Genomic DNA, 23,322 nt, shown 5'->3' with positions numbered 1-23,322 from the left:
CAGATTCTGAGCTGAAGGATTGTTGCTGCTGCTGCTTCTACTGCTGCTGCTGCTGTGTGTGTGTGTGTACATATGTGAGGCACACACAAGTGGTATAAATGTGACTTCTCCATGGCCAACAGCCTAGAACTCCAGTGGGCTGTTTGATCCTATGAACTCCATGTCTGAAACTGGAAGCAAGGTGTTTTCCCCTCACTTCTCTTGATGCCTCTGTTTCTCCACTAGAACCCAGATCTGCTAGCTCTGAGTCCAGGACATAAGCAGCCTGCTCCTGATTCCCGCTAGAAAGAAAACCAGCCATTGTGACCTCTTGGATGTAGGCACACCCCTATCTCAGCCCTACTTTTTCAGCATCCCTTGAGAAGGGGTCTCAAAGGAGTGTTAAGATTGTCTGTAATATTCTTTTAGGAACAATAGGCATCCTATGTGGTAAGTCTAGAATGCTGAATCTGGAGCAAGGAAGGGCTCAGGGGCAGATCTTGTCTGACATGCTTCCTAGCTATGTGAACTTAGCCTCAGTTTGCGCATCTGTGCAATAGAGATAATAATGGCTGTAGCACTTGCTTCCCAGGGTTGCAGGTCCAATGAGAATGACGTGTGTATAGTATTTTGTCATCCTTAAAAGTCAGCTGTTATTTTTTTATCCATTTCCTGTTGGAATAGAAGCTCCCTGAGACACATTCTTTGTGTCTGTAACCCCAGGACCTGCCAACAAGTGGGCCCTTAATAAACACTTGCTTATTGATTGATGTTCCATCCCTCTGCCTCCAAGCAGGATATTACTAAAATCAATTTCTCTCTTTTGAAGAAGATTCCGCTTAATATTTCTCATTTAAACTGGACATGAGAACCTGTTGTCTTCTCCATTTTGCAGAGTTTCTACTCAGGAGATTTTTCTTTACAATTAAACAGCATTATAACTAATTCCTCTTGTGCATGAAACAAAATGTTTTTAAAAATGAGAGATTTTTCCTGTGCCCCATCCCCCTCCACCACCAGCAGAGGCCTGGGAGAGCAGATGCACAGTTTATGTATTTTTCTGTGCCCCTCTGCTGTGCATGTCCTTCTTAGCTCACCCTTGTTCTGACTCAGAATCTAATCTTGTAAGTTTATCTTGGCCATGAAGGAAGGCCATTTCTTCACCCTCTGTGGGAACACCAACACTTTTCCACTTGGGAAAATCTATGGTCCTAAAGACCATCGCTAGAGTCTTTTCTCTGGATCACTGAAATCTTGTCTTTTTCGTCCCTGGTCCCTCTTTTTAGTTTTCCTTCACCAAGGGATAAATCATTTTCAGGATGATTCCCTGACCTTTCCCCAAAGTCTCATAGGATCATAGCCTCAGAGCTGGACAGCTTCTCCATCCAGACCTCTCATTTGGCCAATGAGGGAATTGAACTTTAGAGAGGTTAGTGATTTGACCAAGGTTGCATAGGTCCTAAGTGAGAGAGCCAGAGTCCAAATACAGGTCCTCAAGTTTGGGGGGCCATTTGACTGTCCCCCCTGGCTCTCTCTCTAATGAGTCCATCCAGATGTCCCCTCCCAGCTTTACCAGCCTTCCCCCACTTCCCTGAGATTGTCCTGAGGAGGTCTTCTCTGCACCTCTATGGATGAGAGGATGGTGTATTAAGGTCCCGTCCCTGCCTCGGGAAAAATGGCCACTCCCCCTTATAAGCCACTCCAATGCTCCTGCACCTTGGCAGAACACCATCTGTCAGAAATTTATGACTAATGCATTTTAGAACAGGCTTTATCATAAGATATTAAAGACTGTAGCTGCATCTAACATGTATTTCATAAATATTAATCATGCCTTCAGAGATGGTACCTCCAATGAACATGTCTCAGCTGTAGAGCTTGGTTAGGGTATATTTTATAGAGACACGTAGACATAGACATGCAGAATGTGGAAGCAGGGTACACCCTAAAAATGAAAGAATGTACATAGCTTACTCCTTTTGTGTTCTCTTACTCTCATACTTTGTCTCTTGGTTTGTTCCCCCTTTATACTTTGTTTTTTACTTATTCTCTCTGAGCCTTTCTAATACTTCCTTTCCCTCAGTGAATTTCCCCTTTATTTCTTTATCTTTACATTTCTGTTTCTTCATTTCCTTTGGAAAAGTCACTTGACCCAAAGGAGGCACTGGAAAGAGAACTGGGTCCAATCAGGATTAGCACTGTATTCCTCATCCTGCATCCCACACCTGCCGTGTGGTTTTGAGAAAGTTGCTTCTGTTCTCTGGGTCTCAGATTTCTCAGCTATAAAATGGGGATAATAATTTGCTACCTTATAAGGTCAAGATCAGATGAGAAAAGTAGTATATAAATGTAAATAACGAGGATTAAATGAAATAATGTAAGGAAGAGTTTAATTAACTTAGAATATTATTTAAATATCATATATTATTGGTAATAGTACCACTGATGACAAATCTTTTGGCTTCAATCTCATTACCAACATAATAGGGAATAAAATATATGTACCACTTCTTCATAGGATTATCTCACAACAACAACAACAGTAATGATATTGCTAACATTCATATAGAACTTTAAAATGTAAAAATATTTTCGTTTCTTGTCTCAACTGAGCTTCTCAGTAATCCCATGGTATGGGTGCTATTATTGTCCTAGATGAGGAAATTAAATCTCATAGAGATGAAATGACTTGCCCAGGGTCACACAAATGGTAAATGAATCAGGTGAGATTCCCCAGTCTTCTGGCTTCCCAATCTGACTCTCTCCCCTTTATGCTGGGCTGCCTTTCTGTCAAAGGAGAGGACACGAATGACTCTGTAATCATAAATCTCATAATAAGGTGAGTCATTCCCATTTTCCCCATTTAGTCTTCTCTCCATCATTTCCCCTTCCTCTTCTCTGCTCTTTCTCCCTTCTCTCCTACATACCACTCTCTCTGCCACTCCCAGCTATTTCTCCACTCTCTGTAAGTTTCTCCCATTCCCCACTGCCATCTCTTCTCCTTTTCTATTTCTTTACTCCTCCCCTCCTTCCTCCCAGCCACCCTTCCCCTCCCTCTAGTTCCCTTTCTCTCTGGAGAGCTCTCCCTTTCTCTTTCTCTTTCTCCCTCTCTCCCTCCCTACAATTTGTTCCCACTTCTAATGCTCTACTGAACACGCCAAGTCCCCTCCTTGGAAACCCCAGAGTATAATGCAGTTCACACCGCATGTGAGAAGTATGGTATTTATCATTATTATTAACAAACAAGATCCTTTGCACAGCAGAACTTTCCAGTAGTCTATTCCCTTATCACCCCAGGAACAAAACAAAAAAAAAGATTTATTTTTCTTTGAAATGCATAGGGTGGCCCACTTTAAAGCAGGCCCTGGAGAACAGTAGCCTTTTATCACAGAATTTTAGAAGCGGAAGGGTTCAACCTACCCTTCACAGGAATACCTTTTAAAACATTCCCAATAAGTGATCCATCTAGCCTTTTGCCTCCAGTGGCAGGGAAACCCCTTGAGATATTTTATTCCATTTGGGATAGTTTTCTATTAATTGTTAGGAGTTTTTTTTTCTTAGATTAAGCTAAATTCTACTCCCCTTAATTAATACCCAATAATCCTAGTTCTGACCTCTGAGGGAGAGCAAATCAAATTCCTTTCCTTCTCATCAGCCCTTGGAGTACTAGAAGATAGTTATCATACTTCTCAATTTTCTCCAAAATAACTAATCTTGTTTGATTGTTTTTGTTTTGTTTTATTTTTTCCAGTTGATGCTGAAGTGTGGCATAGTTTCAAGTCCTCTTAGCATCGTGGTCTTCCAAGGAGGTAGCTGGGTGGATGGACTTGGGCTCAGGAAGGCCTGAGCTTGAGGCCTGGATTTGCGGTCCTGGGAAAATCCTATAACCTCTCTCAGTCTCAGTTTAAGCCTTAAGGGTTTCCTCAGCTGTAAAATGGGTCTAATGGGTCTACCTGTTTCACAGAGTTGTTGTGAGGATTGTGAGTCAACATATATGAAGAGCTCTATGAACTTCAAAGTGCTATATAAATGCCATCATTATCGTTACCTTTCCATGAATGCAATCTAGCTTATCTGTCTGGCTTTCTCAGTGGCCCTCAGTCCTGTCTGACTCTCTGTGGCTGCCTTTGAGGTTTTCTTAGCAAAAACATTGGTTTGCCATTTCTTTCTCCTGCTCATTTTACAGATGAGGAAACTGAGATAAACAGGGTTAAGTGACTTGCCCAGGGTCACACAGCTAGTAAATGTCTAAGAATGGATTTGAAGATGAGAATTCCTGACTCCAAGCCCCTTGCTCTATCCACTGTGTCCCCTACACCTTCTTACCAGCAGCTCTTAAATATCAGGTGTCTGATGCATTGTTGCAATGACTTCTGTATACAACATTCTACCTCTCCCTTCGTGCCTTTGCCAAGATTGTCTACTGTGTCTGAACAGTTAGTTGTCCCTTCTCGCCTCTACCTCATAGAACCCCCAGCTTCATCAAGGCTCAGCTCCAGTGCTTCCTCCTACAAAAGACCTATCCTGATCCTCCCCCAGTTGCCCCACCCCCCAAATTGTCATATTTATTTTCATATGTATAGTATTTTCTTGTCCATTGGGATTTAAACTCCTGGGAAACAGGGATTGTTTCATTCTTTCTGTTTGTGTTCCCCAGGGTCTAGCAATGTGTCTGGCCCATAGTAAGTACTCAAATACATAACTGTTGAATGAATGAATGAATGAGCTAAAGGAGTAACTTAATGAAGCAGGATTCTCAGTGCCTGCCTTGTCTGGGATGGTGTTAGAAGGACCGAGGCAAACTTTGACCTCAGAATCTTTCTCTCTTCCACCCTCAACTGTAGCCAGGAAGGTGGGCTTGGAGCTGCTGCCAGTGCCAAGAGTTGCAGTGGCTGTGTGGCTAGAGGATGCTCAAGGGTGGGGATGGGAAAAGGGAGTTTAGGGAGGAGGAGAGAGGAACAGCTTCTCCCAGGCAGAAAGGAACATCAGGTCCTCTTTTCATGAGTGATCTGCCCTGGACCCTTCCTGGATAGAGTCTCACTGACTCTGGCTAATACCAGAGCATTCAGAGTAGCCTCCAGCCTTCATGGGGTGGTCTCCCTGACCTTGTGTAGGAAGGCAGGGGTCAAGGCTAACCCATGCATCCTTCTTCTGAGCTCATCTGGTTGACTGTGGGAAGTACAATAATCAAAGGGTCCAATTCACTGCTCTCCCTTTCCCTTACCCTCTATCACCACCATGCATACTGATAATTGCCAGTGACCTGAGAGGATTTGCATGTTAAAAGGGGTGTCTGGGGACACTTGAAAAGGAGCCATTCTTCAGGGGTGATTTTATTCTTCTCCCTATTATTATATCCAGGTCTTGAGTCTGCCTGGCTACCAACCACTTCATTAGCAGTCTGTCTGACTCATAGTTGAGTTCTCTGCCTCTTGGCCACCCAAGGCAGAGCAGGGCTGTTCTTAAGAAAAAAAAAAGTATGGCTGGACACCACAGTTCAAATATGCTAAACCATTCATTCATTCAATAACCATTTAGTAAATCATTTGTGTAGTGACTCTGCTAGGCATTGGGAGAGATAGAGGCGATCATTGCCACAACTCCTATCCTCATGGGGCTTACTATCTCATAGGGTGAATACAGAGTATACAGAGATGTGTTATAAATAAATAAAAAATAACTATTTTGTGTGATAGAGTAAGGGATATACAATTGTTATGCAAAATCAGGGAGAGAATAAATCTCTTCTAGGCAGGGTGTGGTGAAGCCAGCTCAATCAAGTGAGAGATAAGTGTTAAATTGTGAGCATTTGCTCTTCAGAAATGGGAAAGTACGACAAACCAGGGCCTGGTTGATTGTTTTATTGAGTGGTTGTACTTAAGAAAGTGCTAATAAAGCTGGTGAAATGTAAACATGTATCCTATGTACTTTCTGTAGAGTTGGTTGTTAAACATTTGCCAGCACACCCCTGTTTCCAAAGATTATAAGTGAATGCTTTATGGACAAAATGACATTTGTGCTAGGCTTTGAAGGATGGGTAGTTGTTGTCCAGGCATCTCAGTCGTGTCCAGCTTTTTGTGACCCCAGTTAAGTTTTTCTTGGCAAAGATACTGGCATGATTTGCCATTTCCTTCTCCAGCTCATTTTACAGCTGAGGAAACTGAGGTAAAAAGTGTTAAGTGACTTGCCCAGGGTCACACAGCTAGTGTCTGGCATTTTATCCTGCAGCGCCACCTAGCTGCCCTGGTTACACGGTCATCCCCTTTCTATTATGCATCTTCAACCTTTCCTTCTATACTTCATATTTTTCTCATTTATCTATGTTTGTTGATATCCCCCCACTTTGAAAACATCTCTTCCTTTGTCTCCTTACTACTCTGTCTAACCACCATCCTGACTCTTTCCTCCCATTCACAGTCAAACTTCAACAAACTTGTCTACCTCTAATTCAAATCTTCCTGACCCCAAGTCTAGCATTGTGCCACATAGGGGCCACCTAGTCCAATCCACAGCCCCCTTTAATACCTGAGGAATCTGGGGACCAGAGCACTTGAGTGGTTTGTCCATTGCCACACAGGCAGTATCCTCAGAAAGTGGTTCATCTAACTCCAGATCTACTTATCTTTCCTCCACACCATGCTGGAACTCCTTCTGACTATTATTTCTATCAGTGGCACCAGAATTATTTCATGTTTGAGACATAAGCACCATAATTTTCTCATTCACCCCTGTCTATTAACACCTAAATCCTATCAATTATCAAAGAAATCCAAATTCTGCCTCGGTAATATCTTTGCCCATGTCCCCTCTTGTGTTTTTTCTCACTGCCATGACCCTCATCACCACTCACTAGGATTACTGTAGTCATTTCCTATCAGGGTTCTTCCCTGGGGGGTTAATTAATGAATCCTTGCAATGGTCTTTCAAATTAAGAGGAGGCAATTTTCAGCCCTTCTTCATAGTAGGTCTGCAGAAAGTGAAATGATCAATCAGATTTTTTTTTTCCTCCTCATCTCACACTAATCCTGGTTCCTTTTAAGCACATGAGTGGATCATTGCTTGTCCAGTTTATAAACCTTTCCCAAATCACATGGAAAGAGTTATTAAATATAGAATTTAGATCTTGTGGGAACTTCAGACTCCATTTCAGACCATCAGGGAGAAGGGATTCTTAACCTCAAGTCAGTGAATTTATTTTTAAGAAATAGTTTGATTACTGTGTTTTGATACAATTAGTTTCTTTTATAATCCTATGTATTTTTATTTCATGCATTTAAAAATGCAAGAAATTCTAAGAAGGGGTTCATAGGTTTGACCAGATTGCCAGAGGGCCATGACCCAAAAAAGGTTAAGAAACCCTTGATCTAATTGCACAAAAGAGGAAGAATCGTTTGTCCAAAATCACATAAGCAGGATCATTGGTCTAGGGAATAAACTCAAAAGCTGGCTAATCCAGCACTCTCATTTTACAAATGAGGCCAAAGGGAAATTAAGTCACAAAGGTAGTAATTGTCAGAGTTAGGATTTGAATCTCAGGCTCTCTGACTCTGAAGTCATCGCTTTTTCCACTGTACCATGCTACGTTTTCTGCAATCTAGAAAGGTCAATAACAGACCCTTAGCTAGAATTTTTTCCTTCTTTCCTTGATCCCATTTTCCTGCACCTTGGACTGAAGGTCCCTGATAACTGGAAGGCCAATAGAACACCAAGGATGGCAGGTTACATGTCCTCCCATCCTCAAGTCACTGCACTGAGACCTAGTGGCCTCGCAGTCATTTCCAGTTTTCTGCAGTATAAGAATTCTAGACAGATTCTACTTTTAGCTGGATGCTAAGTGATCAAGAATGCCATTTATCAGCAATGTAGGGGGTTGACACTGCTCTGAAATCTAAACATGTCCATCTTGACTTACGGGGCTATGCTTGTATGGCATGAACGGTGTGCTGATAGAGTGTTTTGCATTGAATTCTGGGGGGGTTGATTCCTAGCACTGGCCAGAGACCAAGTAGCTCAGCTTGCTTAGGGAAGGATGATGGTAAGAAAAAATGGTAGCATGTATAGGGGAACACTTTTCATGACATTAATCAAGGCCAGAACTAGGGAGGTGCCCATAGCACACAATGGATGCGCAACAAAAGAGACTTTGAAATTTTATTTTTTAATCAATGCACATAATTTAAATGCCAGGACATTCTGCTCCCAGCACCACAGAGGTTGTATTTTTGAGATTAAGTCTAGCCCCGTGTGTTACAGCGAAGGCTCGGGGATATAATAATACACAAAGGCAATTTCAACCCTTTCTTAAGGGGTACAAATGCCTCAAGAGGCAGCTGGGTGGGAGAATGGCTAATGTTTGAAATTTAAATCAGGAAGACCTGGGTTCCAATCCTACCTCAGACACTTGCTAGCTGCATGTCAATTAACCTTTCTTAGCATGTTTCCTTATTTGTAAAATGATAATAATAATAATAACAGCACCTACCTCCCAGTAGTTGTTGTGAGGATAAAATCAGCTTAATAGATGTAAATGCTTCACAAACATCAGAGATCCCTACAAGTGTGATATATGATGTTTATATACCGACTCCATCTTTACCGCGCCCATTCTTTACTGCTATTGCTACTGCTACTCCCACCAACACCTACGAGTCCTATCGCCATGTGCGCATATATCGGGAAGAGGGAAGGAAATGTGCATTTATTAAGCACCTACTACATACCAGATGCTGGACTAAGTACTCTACAAATATTGTTTTATTTTCACAACACCCCTATGAAATGGATGCTATTATTATCCCCATTTGTGAGGAAACTGAGGCAGACAGGGATTAAATGACTTATCCCAGGTCACACAGCTAGGAGATGTGAACCCAGGTCTTTCTGGCTCCATAGCCAGCATTCTATCCACTGCACTACCATGCTGCCTAAATGTGTGTATATGCACACATACACGTGTGTGTACATGTGTACACATATGTGGATGTATTGTTATATGTTTGTGTGTGTACACACACAAATATAGGAGCAGAGTGTCTTTGCATTTCAAATATGTACATTTATTAAATAGCAATTTTTAAAATTCCCCCTGGTTGTATCTCCACTGTGTATCATGGGCAACTTCCCAGTTCTGGCATTGAATGATGGATACTTATAGATACTGCTATCAGAACTCTTCTATTGCCCAAGCTGAGCTATTTTTTCTCTCTGACCAGCACTACCAATCAGTCCCTAAGAATTTAATACAAAATACTTCATGGCATGTATGTGTGTACATATGCCATACATGTGTGTGTATATAATACATATATAGGCAGCTGTAGATAATTTGCATTTATTCATTTCGTAGTTATGCTATATTTGTCCAAGGGAGGAGAGAGTATATGAGTGTGTATGTGTGTATACATAAATACATATGTACACATATACACATACACACTCATTCATGAGGTGGGTAGGGATTGTTATTTGCACCTTTATCCTCAGTGCCTGGCATATAGAAGGCTTTTAATAAATGCTGGTTGATTGATTTATTCTAGTTTATAGTATTTTTCTAGTTTATAGCATTCCTTATACTTTGTTTTTCTAGTCTCTATTTTGTATATTTCTTAAACATTTTCTTATATTTTAGTTTATATCCTTTATAGTTGTGCCTATCCTGGACCCAACCAACCTCTCCTGCCTTATTCCACATTACTCCCAAAGGTCCAGTTGGATCAGGAACCATGGCTTGCTTCCACAGACCTCTCCTCCAAGAGGACCTTTCCATTTACCCTGCAACTGAACCTTCCTCCCATTAGAGTGCAAGCTTCTTAAAAGTAGGGACTATCTTGCTTTTCTGTGTTTATCCCCAGAGCTTAGTGTAGTGTTCTGCACACAATAAGTGCCTAATTCATGCTTTCCAGTTCTCTTCCATGCCATTCTGTTTCCCATCATGCACTGAATGGCACAGGCAAACTGGACTTCTTGATCCCTCACGTGGTCTGTCTTCAGCCTTTACATGGGCTGTACCTCCTGCCTGGAATGCACTCCCTCCTCAGCTCTATCTCTCTGGATCCAAAGCTTCCTTCGTTCCTCAATTTAAGTACCAACTTCTGCAGGAAGCCTTTCTGGTTGTTACTTCTTCTCCATTGTTCCCTGTCCTAAGGTTACATTGTATTTGCAGTGTTTGGTTTTCATATGTACACATGTATATATACACAATGTCTATTATAAACACATCTGTATACATGTATATATTTATATGTATTTGTGTATATACACATGTATACATACATATACATATATATACATATACATATATACATACATACATACATATATATATATATATATACACACTACCACTTCCATTAGAGTGGAAGCTCCTCGAGGTCAGTGACCATTCAGTGTTTGTTTTGACAGTGGTCAGCACAGTGCTTAGCATTCAGTAGGCACCTAATAAATGTTCTTCTTCACAAAAGCTTATGAGGCAGAAAGTGTAAGTAGTATTTTTCTCACTTTATAGAAAAGTAAAACAAGGCTCAGAGACATGAAATACCGTGCACAGTGTCCCACAAAGAACCATTTGTGTAACTTTGGACTCCTACCTTCATGGTTTCTTCAGTAACATCACGCTGTCCCCCAAATCACTTATGTAAAGTTAGTAAGAGTTAATGGCTCCTCTTTCCTGGCTTTATTAAGCTTACTGCCAAGGTTAGGGTGGATTGGTAAACATTGTTTCAGAAGTGTGCAAATGTGAGATGTGTGTTTTTGCGGGGTTGTCCTAGAAAGGTAGCTGTGGCATAGGAGAACATTACATTTAGAGTCAAAAGACCTGGGCTCGAATGCCATCTACACTACTTTCTAGCTGTGTGACCATGGGCAAATTACTTGACCTCTCTGGAGCATTTTTTTCTCATCAGAAAAGGGGCATGATCAATAAATTACCTTGACACCCAGAGGGTAGGATCAAATAAATAATTTAAATCATTTGTAAGCCAATGAGAATTATAGAAATGTTCCTATTATTAATGCCCTGTTAGCTAGTTCTTCTAGAAAGGCATAGTGTATAGAGAACCCTACCCAAGGCCAGGAAAACCTAGATTCAAGTCCCACCTACAGCACAGATGGGCTGTGTGACCCTGAGCCAGTCATTTTACCCCTCATTGTTCTAGAAAGCCAAGACTTTAAGATGGAGGGAAGGTGTCACTCTTCATTGGTAAAGGGAGGGATTCCTCATCTGGGAATTCCTTATACCCATAAAACCATAGGTTCAGTCCCCATCTCTGCCTTTTATAGGATATTTTGTAGTGGCACTGGGTCCAGGCTGCCTATAGGGAATGCTCATCACCCAGAAAGCCAGAGTTCCAGGGCAGGGAACATGAGCTTCTGGGTCAGAAGCAGAGGCTGGGGCACCAGAGCCTAGCAGAATGAAGATTGCTGGGGAGGGACTGGAGGGTCTGGGTCCAGACCATGTAATGCTGGTGAATCCTTAAGGGAGATGGAAGCAGGTTTGGCCTGATATATAGGGATGGGACCATCCTACTTTGTGGAAGATATGTCCACACCTCTGGCCTGCTCACACCCTTGTTCCTCCCCATAGCCTGTTTATGCCTCCGTTCATGCCCTTAGCCTGTCCACATCTCTGTGTGTTCACACCCTCAGTCTGTCTACACCTCTAGCCTGCTCACACTCCTGTTCATGCCCTCAGCCTGTCCACACCCCTGGTATGCGTACATCAAAAGAAGCTTAGAGGGGAAAGAAACACCAGCAAGCATTTTCCAAATGGTCTCCAATCCAAAATATATCATTCCCTAATGACTGTGGTCAAGACACGTAGGCCCTGGCTTGAATTTTAACCACACAGTCTCACTTCACTCTTGTTCATCTCTGAACTGCCAAATCTTTGGATTGCCAAGAGCCACTCTGAAACCAGTCTCTGTGTTTAATCTCTCAGCATTGCTCTCGCCAATCTAACTTTTTATCCTTTAGGGGGAAAAGTATGGAGATAAAAACCTTTATTGTTATTCACTATTGGCACATTCTCCTCCTCAGCCAAGGTCCCCCTGCCTCTGCCTAACCTGGGGGCCCAGGCAGGTCCTGAGAACAAAGCCTTGAAGTAATAATTGGTTCCTAATGAAATCAGTGATCCTCCCATGCCATCAAGCCTGCCTGAACAGGCATTTCTCTAGGATTTTCCTGGCTTTAGTCAGCTCTGAAGGCAGAAGCCAAATACAAAACTTGTCCCTTAACACCTGGCCCTCCTGACAGAAATTGCCCAGCCTTGAGGCTCCTGGCTGTGGTGACTGAGTGGGCTGAGTCCTGAAGCAGAGACAACAAACACAAATGGCAGCAGGTCACATCTCTGTCCCAACACCGAAGAAGGTGACAAGCAGGAGTTCTTCGCCTTTTTGTGTCCTGGACCCCTGTGGAGTCTGGTGAAGCCTCTGAACCCATTTTGAGAATTACACTTTGTTGTCTACATTCATAAAAGAAATGCTAAATTTCACTTGGTTCATGAAAATAAAGTTTTTTTTTTCTTCATCCAACATCATGAACTCTGAAGTCGATTCACTGACCCCTTGTGGGTGCATGGATGTCAAGTTAAGAACCTGTGGCTTATAGGAAGGTGGTTAACAGTTCACTGTGTGAACATCCCTGTCCTAATCCTCATCCCTATTTGGGAGTGAGGATATAGATTTTTTCCTAGGCCTTGGTTTTGTAGTCTGTAGACCCCAGTTCAAATTCTGCCTCCTATTCCTACTTTCCTTGTGTGACCTTGGACAAGACACTTACCCTCTCTGGACCTTTTGACTACATGTTCTCTGTGGTTCTGCCCATCTCTACACTTATGACCCTCTCATTCTATGACCCAAGCCTCTACCTGGGCAGCACAGGGACCATCTAAATTGGGATCATTTGCTTAGGTAGGAGGAGTAATTCTATCCTCATTTTCTCAGAAAAAGCAAGACTAAATTCTTGCCACAGTTAAAGGAATGAACGTAGCAAGTTCAAGGATCATTCTAATGGCAGCCAGGAAACTATCTCTATTGCCTAACGATCAGACAAAGTCTCCCAAGGTCACGGGGCAAAGTAGAAAGGGGGACGAGGAAACTTCCTGCCCAGGAGGTTTACAAGTGCCCAGTTCCCCCATTTCATTCCCAGACACGGTCCAACCCTGATTGATGAGGAGTGCCAAGAAATAGGGGCTTGAGAACGAGTCCGGAACTCCAGGACAAGCATGACGATCACTGTATCGGGGACTGTTACAGCTACCAGGAGGCCATCATAAAAAAACAGATATGGCATTTTAAAGTCCTTTGAACCCACTCAGAATAAAAATGACAAAGCCTTTGGTTTGGTTGGTTGAAGGGATGCAGCTAATGGGCTTTGGGGGAATAGTCGCTGACAGATGCAGCTGTTCTGTTCACTCCATCTCACCCTTTATTTGCTTTACTCTCTTCCCCAGAACACACCAGTGGGAACACCCATCTTCATTGTGAACGCCACGGACCCTGACCTGGGCGCCGGGGGCAGCGTCCTTTACTCCTTCCAGCCACCCTCTGAATTTTTTGCCATCGACAGTGCCCGGGGCATCGTCACTGTGATTCGTGAGCTGGATTATGAGGTTACTCAGGCCTACCAGCTTGTGGTCAATGCTACGGTGAGTCACAAAGGGACAGGGCTTGGTGTTACCAGAGCACATGACTCTTCCTTTCCCAGTGGTTCTCCTACCTGCCCCATCCTCACTGGCCCTCCCTGGGGTTAGGGCAACAAAAGGGTCTCTTTTTGGTGGACACATGGGTTCGATTCCCTCTGAGTCTAGGAGGTGTGTTCACACTACACAGCGACCACTTTTATTCTCATCTGTGTAAAACGGAGGTATCAGGTGTAAGATGCCTCCTGACCCCACTTAAAATATATGTGCTACCCCAAGGCACCATGGGAGTGCTTTCGTTGTCCCACAGTCAGCTTGCCCGCTTTTAAGGATTGGCCCCAGCCTCCAAAGGAGAGACTCGGGATGAGAGAGCCACACCCTAAGGGTCTGAGTCTCTTCCTTGCCCACCTGCCAAGCTGATGATGTATAGCAGAAGTGGCCTTAGAGTGTAGTGTCCTTCATTTTCAAAGGCTCAGACCAACAGCAGAATGAGCCAAACGCTCTCCTATTAGCCCTCCAGGACCCATTTACTCGTCTCTCAAAAACTGCCACCTGGTGTGCTCTTCTTGGTGACCGTGGCATAGAGAGAAGCTGTAGGGAGCCTAGAGCCAGAGGAAGGAGCTGCTCATCCACCCCAAGAACCTGAGCCAAGCTTGCTGTGGAGGAAGAAGGTCTGGGTTCAAATCCTGACTCTGATACCCATATGACCTTGGGCAAGCCACTTGTCTCCCTGAGCCTCAGTGTTTTCAGGTATAAAACGAAGGCATTGAACTGGAGAGCTGGCAAAGTGTCTTCCAATCATCCGTCTAAGATTCTTTGATACCACAAGCATTTTGCGGGGGGGGAGAGGGAAGGCACTTGCCCAAGGTCATGCAGCTAGTAAGTGTCAAGTGTCTGAGGTCAGATTTGAACTCAGGTCTTCTTGACTCTAGGGCCAGTGCTCTATTCACTGAGCCACCTAGCTCTACCTTACAAGCATTTTTTTTTCCAAAACAAACCTAGGAAAGCAAAAGGAAATAACATAAATTAACATCTTTCTTTTCCTCCTCTACAAAGTAAAAACGAGTAACTAATTCAAACTCTGCTTTCCACTATACATTCTGAACATTTGCAAACACTAAATAGGCTTTTTGTTGTCTGTGCCCATACAAGGCCACCCAGGCTTCCACACACACCCATGGACCAACGCAACACCCTCTCCCACATAGCCAGTGCACATAGCCAGACACGTAGCTATGTGGATATATGTGCTCACACAGCCTGTACTCCTTGCTGGGTAATTTTCATCTCGTGGTAAGGTAATTCAGGGCAATAGCAGAGCACTGAGTGGGCGGGTGGGAGCCTGTGTGACCACAGGTTATCAAGAGGCCTGTGCCCAAGCTGTGATGGTGAATACATCGCGAATGCAGCTAAATTACCGCTAATCTCCTGGCAATCAGACCTCATGTCCTTGAAGCTGCAAGAGGAAAAGGGGGGCCCAAGAACTCCCTATGATGACTATTCTTTGCCATAGTGATGTCTTTCACTGCCCTCTCCCTGAGTAAGATGGGTGCGTTAATGAGCCACTTTAGGGATGGCATTGTGCCCTGTGCCACTGGGCATCTCTCCATGGAAGGTCATTGTAATGCCTAGCATCAAGTGTAGTGGTGAGGGGTCACCAGGAAGGTGCTAGAAGGGGACAGCCCGAGCATCCTTTTGGGAGCAAGCTGCAGGCCTCAAGTATCTCTGCTGGCAGAAGTGCCTGCCCCACTCTGTGGCCCAGCTGGCACCCCGAGGGAACCACTCCCTTGAAACTTCTCATCCTTCATCGACCACAAGAGTCCTGGGTATGCTGGAAGGCATGGAGAGAAGCAAAGTGGCTGGAGACCTGGCTGGTACAAGGGAGGATACCTGTCTGGAGTCAACCATTTAGTCAACACTCATTTGTTTGGCATCTGCCATGTGCCAGACTGTCCCAGGACTGGAATTAAATATAAAAGCCACTTCTATCCTGAAGGAATTGGCATTCTATCCAGGGAAAGAATAGATATGCATCAAAGTGGAATCCCCCTTGGCCAGGGAAAAATCACCACAGATTAATCTCCCATTCCTGGGCAAGAAGCACTGCTTGTTTCCTGGTGTCTCATCCACCGTATCCCTAAAGCCAAGCCCTGGTGGTCTCATGACCCTTTGGGGCTTTGGCTGTAACCACCAACCATGAGCAGTTACTGATGTGGTAGTTTGTAGGAGGGCAGCTCTTTCTCCTCCTCTGGTAATGGTTTCACCTAAGTGTCCCTCTTTTAGACAATTCTGCAGCCAAGTTCAGGGTGTCTGGTCCCCACCATGACATCATCCCTGCTCTCTGGCAGCCCTAATTGAGGATATGGCCCTCCACCCTGTTCTATAGGAAGCAGAGAGTCTTTCTCGCCAGAGAATTAAGCATTAAATATTAAATTAAGTAGCCAATAAAATATTAATTATATTATATATACTAATAATATAATATAATAATAAATTAATAAAATAAAATAAAAAGTTAAGTATTAAATACTCTCACCAGAGTATTACCCCTAAAACTAAAAAGGACAAGCTTGAGAAATATTATATATATATATGTATATATACATACACATTTATTTATAGAGAAATAGAAAGATATACCTATACGAATATATACATATATGTATATACATATATATACATAAGCATATTCATAGGTATGTACATTAGATATCTTGTAGTCTGAGAGGGGTAGCTAGATAGAGTGCCAGGTCTAGAGTCAGGAAGACCCAAGTTCAAATGCAACCTCAGACACTTACTAACTGTGTGACCCTGGGAAAGTCACTTAATCCTGTTTGCCTCAGTTTCCTCATTTGTAAAATGAGCTGGAGAAGTAAATGGCAAACCATTGCAGTGTTTTTGCCAAGAAAACCCCAAATGAGGTCATGAAGAGTCAGACACTGAAACAGAACAAGAGCATTAACCAAGTCCTGGAGGACCACACAGGAGACTCCTTGCTCTTCCTTGTACATGGCTTTCCGTCTTCCATCTCTGGGTAAAGTTTTCATTAATGTCTTTTGTTTTTTTTTTTAAGCAATCAGGATTAAGTAACTTGCTCAAGGTTACACGGCCAGTTATTTCTGGGTGTGGTGCTGAGTGTCCGAGCCCGGGATTCAATCTCCAGGTCATCCTGACATTGGAGCCGGTGCTCTTACTCACTGTGCTACCTGGCCACCCCAATGTCTTTTGTTTTTATATGTCACATGTTTCCTCCCTGTATTTCTCCTCTCCCCTCTCAAACAGCCATCCCATAGAACAAAGAATCTTTTTAAAAGAAAAAAATTAGAAAATTAAAAATTTTTTAAACTTGGTAATATTTACAGTTGTAGTTGTAGACAACTGCCACCCAAACTCCCCCTGCCCTTGCTCCAACCCCTGCAAAGGAGTGGGAAGAATTGACTTTTGAGATCTCATTTTAAAGTTGTCGGTGGTTTGGGTTCGTTATTAAATATGTCCAAGAAAAACTAAGTAGGATCTGATAAAAGAACTCGATTTTCTGGAGTCACAGGGCCTGGGTTCAAATCCTATCTCTGACATATTCTGCTTTGGTAACTTTGGGCAAGTCCCTGAACTGTCCTTGTCCCAGTCTTCTCATCTGTAAAATGAGGGGAGAGGGGACGGGCTAGATGATTCTTGGGGTCCTTTGTACCTCTAGAGAACCATCTTCCCCCAGGGAGGGGCCACAGGGGAGTCAGCTGGCCCTGTCTCCACTCATCTTACAGAAGAAGACTCTAAGGTCAGAGGAGAGTCATTTTTCCATGACAACAAAATAGTATATAACAGAGCCAAGATATGAACCCAGACCCTCCGATTCCAGTGCCAACAGTTTTCCCTACATCGTGCTGCAGTGCCTTGGAAAAATTAAGATGGGCTCCTAAAGTCCTTCCTTAGCAAACTTCAAAACCAGCCACATTGACATCTCTCCAGGAGGCGTTAGACATTGCCTGCCTAGAGGCAGGATTGCACCACATGACCTGTGTGGGCTTCTTCACAATGGAGAATCTTTGAATTGTCACAGACCCTGGGACTCCCACTGCTGATTGCACATTTACTGGCAGTGCCAGGACCTTCCAATTGTCCATTATTTGGGCAGGTTTCTAGAATCACAAGTAGGATTAGAGAGTTGAAGAGAGCCTTGAAGGTCATTTAGTCCAAACTTCATTTGACTTATGAGGAGACTGATCCCCAAAAAGAGATATGACTTGTCCAAGATCACCCGGCTAGACCTGTGGGGCCAGGGGCCCTTTTCTCCAGCAAAGGAAGATTTAGGCTCAATATAAGGAGAAACTTCCCAACAAGTGGAACTATCGAAACCAGCCTCAGCAGATCATGGAGTTCCCTTCATGAGAGTCAGAATCTCATACCCCGAAGTGTTAGATTGTAAGCTTCTCAAGAGCAGGGACTGCCTTTTGTCTCTTTTTGTCTCTTTAGCACTTAGCATAGTGCCTGGAACACAGTAGGTGCTTAATAAATGTTTATCAATTGATTGATTGGTTGATTGAAATCCACCTCTCCTCCTGGCTTCTCTCTTCTTTCCAAGGACTTCACCATCTTTCCAGTTACTTAGGTTCTTGACCTAAGGCAGCCTCAGCTCCACACTCTTCCTCACTCCCCACATGGAATCAGTTGCCAAGTCTCCGTAGCCTATTTCACATCTACCCCCTTCCGTCTCTTCACAGTCACATCACTCCCACCTGGACCATAGCAATAGCTTCCTAATGGGTCTCTCTGCTTCCAGACTTTCTTTTCTCCAATTCATTATTCATACAGTTGTCAAGTTGATATTCCTAAAGCATAAGTCTGGCCACGTTCCTCTACTTCTCAACACGTTCCAGTGTTATTGCCTCCAAGATAAAATGTAAACTCCTCTGTTTGGTATTTAAACCCCTTCACAGTCTGGCTACAAATGATCTTCTCTGACTGATTTTCCATTGTTCCCTTTCATGTACTCAACTTTCTGGCCAAATGAGAGTATTTTCGGTTCTTTGTACATGACATTTCATCTCCCACTCTTTTGTTTTCACTCTCTTCACTCTGTTTGGAATGCTCTCACTCATCACCTTTTCTTCTTGGAATTGATTGTTCCCTTCCAAGTCCATTTCTAGTGCCAGCCCTTACATGAGGCCTTTCTTCATCACCCCAATTGTTAATATTCCTCTTTCCCACCAGAGATCATGGAACAGATCTATAATCCCAGCTACAGGGGAGACCAAGGCTAGTGGATCTCGAGCTCAGGAGTTTCAAACTCAATGGCCTTTGACAACCGGGTTCCTATACTAAGTTCAGCATTGATTATAGAGAGCCCACAAGAGAAGGAGGCAACCATGTTGCCTCAGGAGGGGCGAAGTAGCCCTAGTTAGGGAGTGGGATCCAAGTAAACCTTCCACTTCTAGATCAGGCAAAACAGACCCAAATCCTAAAAAAAAAAAAAAGAAAATTATTCTCCTGTCCTGAAATTGTTTGTATATGTTCTATATGATATCTCTGTGTACATGCTGAAGAATGTAAGCCCTTTGAGAGGATAGACTGTGTTCATTTAGTAGTGGCTTAATAAAGGCTTGTTGAATTGAACTGAATTACATTTTTGAAGGTGCTCTTAGATCTCAATCCCATGTGAACAGGGAGACCAGTTTTCAGAGGAGATCACTTAGGGAATTAGTCAAATGCTTGGGATGAGTTAGAAATATCCTGAGAGGAAAGATTCTGTTTGATATTGTCCCCAGCATATGTGTACATTATGTTACTCTGTGTATATATGTGTGTACTCTATGGGTTTAAGAATGTCATTTAATTATTAAAATTTTTTAAATTTGTTTCTTTTGTTCTGATTTTTTAAGGACCAAGACAAGACCAAACCTCTGTCCACGCTGGCCAACTTGGCCATCATCATCACAGATATACAGGATATGGACCCCATTTTCATTAACCTGCCGTACAGCACAAATATCTATGAGCATTCTCCTCCGGTAAGTGCCTCAACCAGACTCCCTTTACTCACTTCCAATGACACCCCCAGTGACTAGCTGGCTTTGAGGGAGAAAAGCCAAGGAACTATGGCTTCCCAACCTGAGCTCCTACTTGTACTTTCCTCCTCCAATTTGGAGTGCCTCCTTGGGGTGAGGGCTTGGGAAGCAGTGAGGCATAGAGGAAAGAGTATGAGACTGGAAGTGAGTTATCTCGGAATCAGAGATTTCGAACTGGAAAGGACCGTGGAGACCGCAGAGTTCAACTTCTTTTTTTAAATTAAATTTTATTTCATTTTCAAACAAAGATCCATCTTTTCTCCCTTGTCCCCATTAAGAAATCAAGAGAAACAAAACTCCTTGTTACAAACATGTATAATAAAGCAAAATAAATTCTTGCATTGACCATGTCCAAAAACAAAACAATCTCAGACTGCATTCTGAGTCCATTGCCTCACCTATTTCCAACCTTTTGGAATTATGGTTGGTCATTTTGTGGATCAGAGTTTTTCCAAGTCTTCCCAAGTAGTTTTGTGTTTACAGTTTTGTTATGATTGTAGAAATTGTTCTCTTGGTTCTACTTACCTCCTTCTGGATCAGTTCATACAAATCTTCTCAGATTTGTCTGAAACCATACCCATTATTGTTTCTAGCAGCACGAGAATATTCCATCACATTCATTTAACATAACATAATTCATCCATTCCCCAATCAAAGGTATTCCATAAGCTTCAAATTCTTTGCCACCGCAAAAAGAGCTGCTATAAATATTTTCATATGTATGCAACTCCCTCTTTTTAACAAATGTGGAAACTAAAAGCCCAAGAATTCAAGTTATTTGTCCTGTGGTCAAGTCCCATCCCAGCTTCTTGTGATATGTTGGGAATATGAGCTCACCCTCCTGAGCCTCAGCTTTCTTCTATAAAGTTAATTCTTGTGATGCCTTTGCAATTGAAGCCTTCTAATCCTTTATCTACTACTTCATTCAATCTCTCCCCTACAACCTCAGGCTCATCAAGAAGAAAATGTAACCTAAAACAGGGATATCCCTTGACTTCTAAAAGTCATGGTGAAATCTTCGTCCCTTTCGAAAAAGAAGATAGATGTAGGACCATAGCCTTTGTCAGACAGAAGGTGAACTCATTGAAAGAAGATTGAAAATGATGGTGATAAGAGGAGGGAGCTAATGAGGAGCTATAGCAGTAGTGAGGAGAATGAAGTCATGTTAATGGCCCATCCAGAAGAAATCCATTTGTGATCATTCCCATGTGGTTGGGAAGTTAGAAAGCTAGCCTTGCAAATCACAAAGATCTGCTTAGTTCAATTCCTGCCTTAGATGTTTACTTTGCTGTGGGACCTTAGTTAAGTCCTTTCAGCCTTAGTTTGTTCATCTGCAAAATGGGATAATAATACCAACTACCTCACAGGGTTGTTGTGAAGATCAGGAAAGATAACATATGCAAACCTTAGAGCACTATATCAATGCTAGCTTTTATTATTACTATTAATAAGATAGATAGTGATGTCACTGGCATGGATTCTTTGCATTATCCTCTCCATGCCTTCTCATCCAATGAAATTCTTGTCCCTAGCTCTATGTAACTCTATCATACAGAATAAATCTAACCCTTTGGAAGCCTTTCTTTTCTTCTTTTAGTATTTCATGGTACCCAAGTAGCACTTGAACGATGCAGGCTACTATCTCTCACTCTCAGCAATTGAGAAGTCTTCTGCCCTCTTTTTCTGGTCACACATGTTCTCAAGGGAATCTTTGATGACCCCTTTTGAGAACAAGTGGCCATTGATGAGCTGCAGGTGACCTATGCCCCCATGTCTTAACACTGCCCTTTGGGTCACCTGACATTTTGATTCCTTTGAGATCATAATGCTGCTCAGACCTTGACATTCCATTGACATGCCTGGGGTTGGAGAGAAGATGGGGATGACCAGGGAAGTAGCCAGTTCCATATACCCTGTGGCACCTGAATGATTCATAACTATATGGCTTTGCCAAGAGAATGCAGATTTTAAAAAGAGATTTTGCTGCAGTAACTTAGGCTCATTGAAAGCTGGGTAGTTTTCCATATGCAATCAAGCCCAGTCAATGCTTCTGAGATCAGCTCATTGTCTAACCACAGCACTTGCCCAAGATATGAATCCCAGTTCTTTCTAACCTTGGGAAAATCACTTAACCCCTCTGGGCCTCAGGTTCTTTCCAGCTCGCTGCTAAGTCATACATGACATTGTACTAATCTAGGGCTATAAAAGTATTTTATATACATTATCTCATTTCATCCTCTCAATAACCCTGAAGCTGATAGTACAAATATCAGTTATCCTCATTTTACAGATGGGGAAACTGAGACCCAAACTAGTTAAGTGATTGACTGAAAGCCACCCAGAGAGTAGATCTTGTAATCAGGGTCTCAAACCTAGGCCTTTCGATGCCAAATCCAATTAATTCCTTTTCAACTGGACCACATTGTCTTCTAGTTTTAAAAAAAAAGGTCTATTCTCTTTTCTGGCAACTGAAATTTTGTTCCTGCGTGCCTCAGCTACCCTAAATGGTACAGGGTTAGGAGGAATTAGAAGGAATTAACCAAACCAGTTGCTTTAAGGTATATGTGTTGAAGCATTGAAGATGCTTTTTTTGCAGGGGGAGGGGAGGGTGCTACACAGGGCAGAAAATATTCCGATTTCATCAAGACGGCACTCTTAATGTCATTCGTATTCTGATGTCCCCAATTGAGGTGAGCAATTCCATTCAGGGCCTTATTCTACATTTCCAACTTTATTTCCCACTGCTTTCCAACAGTCACCATCCTTTCTAGTTACATTAAACTTCCCATCATCCTGCCATATTCTCCCCTACCTCTTCTCCCTCACATATGTCATTCCAACTCACTTGGAATACCTCCTTCTGTCCTTTCCACCTTCAGAATTCCTGCCCACTGAAATTTGATAAGTCATGAAGGTACACCTTAATTGCCACTTTCTCCATAAAATCTCCTTGATCATTCCATGCTCCTTCCCTGGACCCTGCTCTCACTATCTCTTCCTCCACTGACTTACTCTAGCACCCATTAGCATGTACCACACAATTGAACACTTAATTCCTGCTTTGTGTTTCTCATTATTCTTTCAGTAAATTAGTTTCACTCCCTAAGTAGATTGAATGGTCCACAATTTTGCTCTTCTTTTGTTATCTTCCTTGATGCATTTTAAGATGTTGGGCACATAATAAGCATGGGGGACGAGGGGTGTTGTAGTTCCATGATTTCATTGGTAGAAGAATTCCCAGTATGGAAACTCAATCCACTGATCCAGAAACATATTCCCAGGGAATTGCCTGGGTCACTGAGAACCTGAGTGACTCATCCAATGCCATAATTGGCATTAGTCCGGAACAGTACTTGGACCACTGGGTTCAGTTCTGGTTGCCCCAGTTTAAGAAGGAAAATGACCAAGTGCAGAATGTCCAGAGGAGGGCTATCAGGAAGGTGAAATGCTTTGGTCATGTCACATGAGGACTGGTTAAAGTAACTGCAGATGGTTGACTAAAGAAGACAAGACTCAAAGGAGACATGATTGTGATTTTCAAGTCTCTGAAGGGCTCTTGTGTGGAGGAGGGATTATATTTGTTCTCTTTGACCTGGAGGGAAGGAAGGAAGGAAGGAAGGAAGGAAGGAAGGAAGGAAGGAAGGA

At 42.8% G+C, this 23,322-nt stretch overlaps 1 protein-coding gene across 1 annotated transcript in view; it reads left to right on the top strand.

Annotated features, from left to right (window-relative positions):
• Positions 1–23,322, top strand: part of CDH23 (cadherin related 23) — a 620,897-nt gene that overhangs the window by 262,897 nt on the left and 334,678 nt on the right. The window contains exons 7-8 of the mRNA XM_069071099.1: positions 13,427–13,621; positions 19,492–19,620. Of these exons, the coding sequence (XP_068927200.1) occupies positions 13,427–13,621; positions 19,492–19,620 (324 nt within the window). The remainder of the gene's footprint in view (positions 1–13,426; positions 13,622–19,491; positions 19,621–23,322) is intronic.

Source organism: Petaurus breviceps, unplaced genomic scaffold (assembly GCF_028583685.1).
Source record: "Petaurus breviceps papuanus isolate PSGF00001 unplaced genomic scaffold, PetGlider_PUasm1.0 90825, whole genome shotgun sequence".
In the NCBI taxonomy this organism is placed as follows: Eukaryota; Metazoa; Chordata; class Mammalia; order Diprotodontia; family Petauridae; genus Petaurus; species Petaurus breviceps.
Note: the sequence above shows the minus strand (reverse complement) of the source record. Positions and strands in the feature narration are given on the sequence as shown.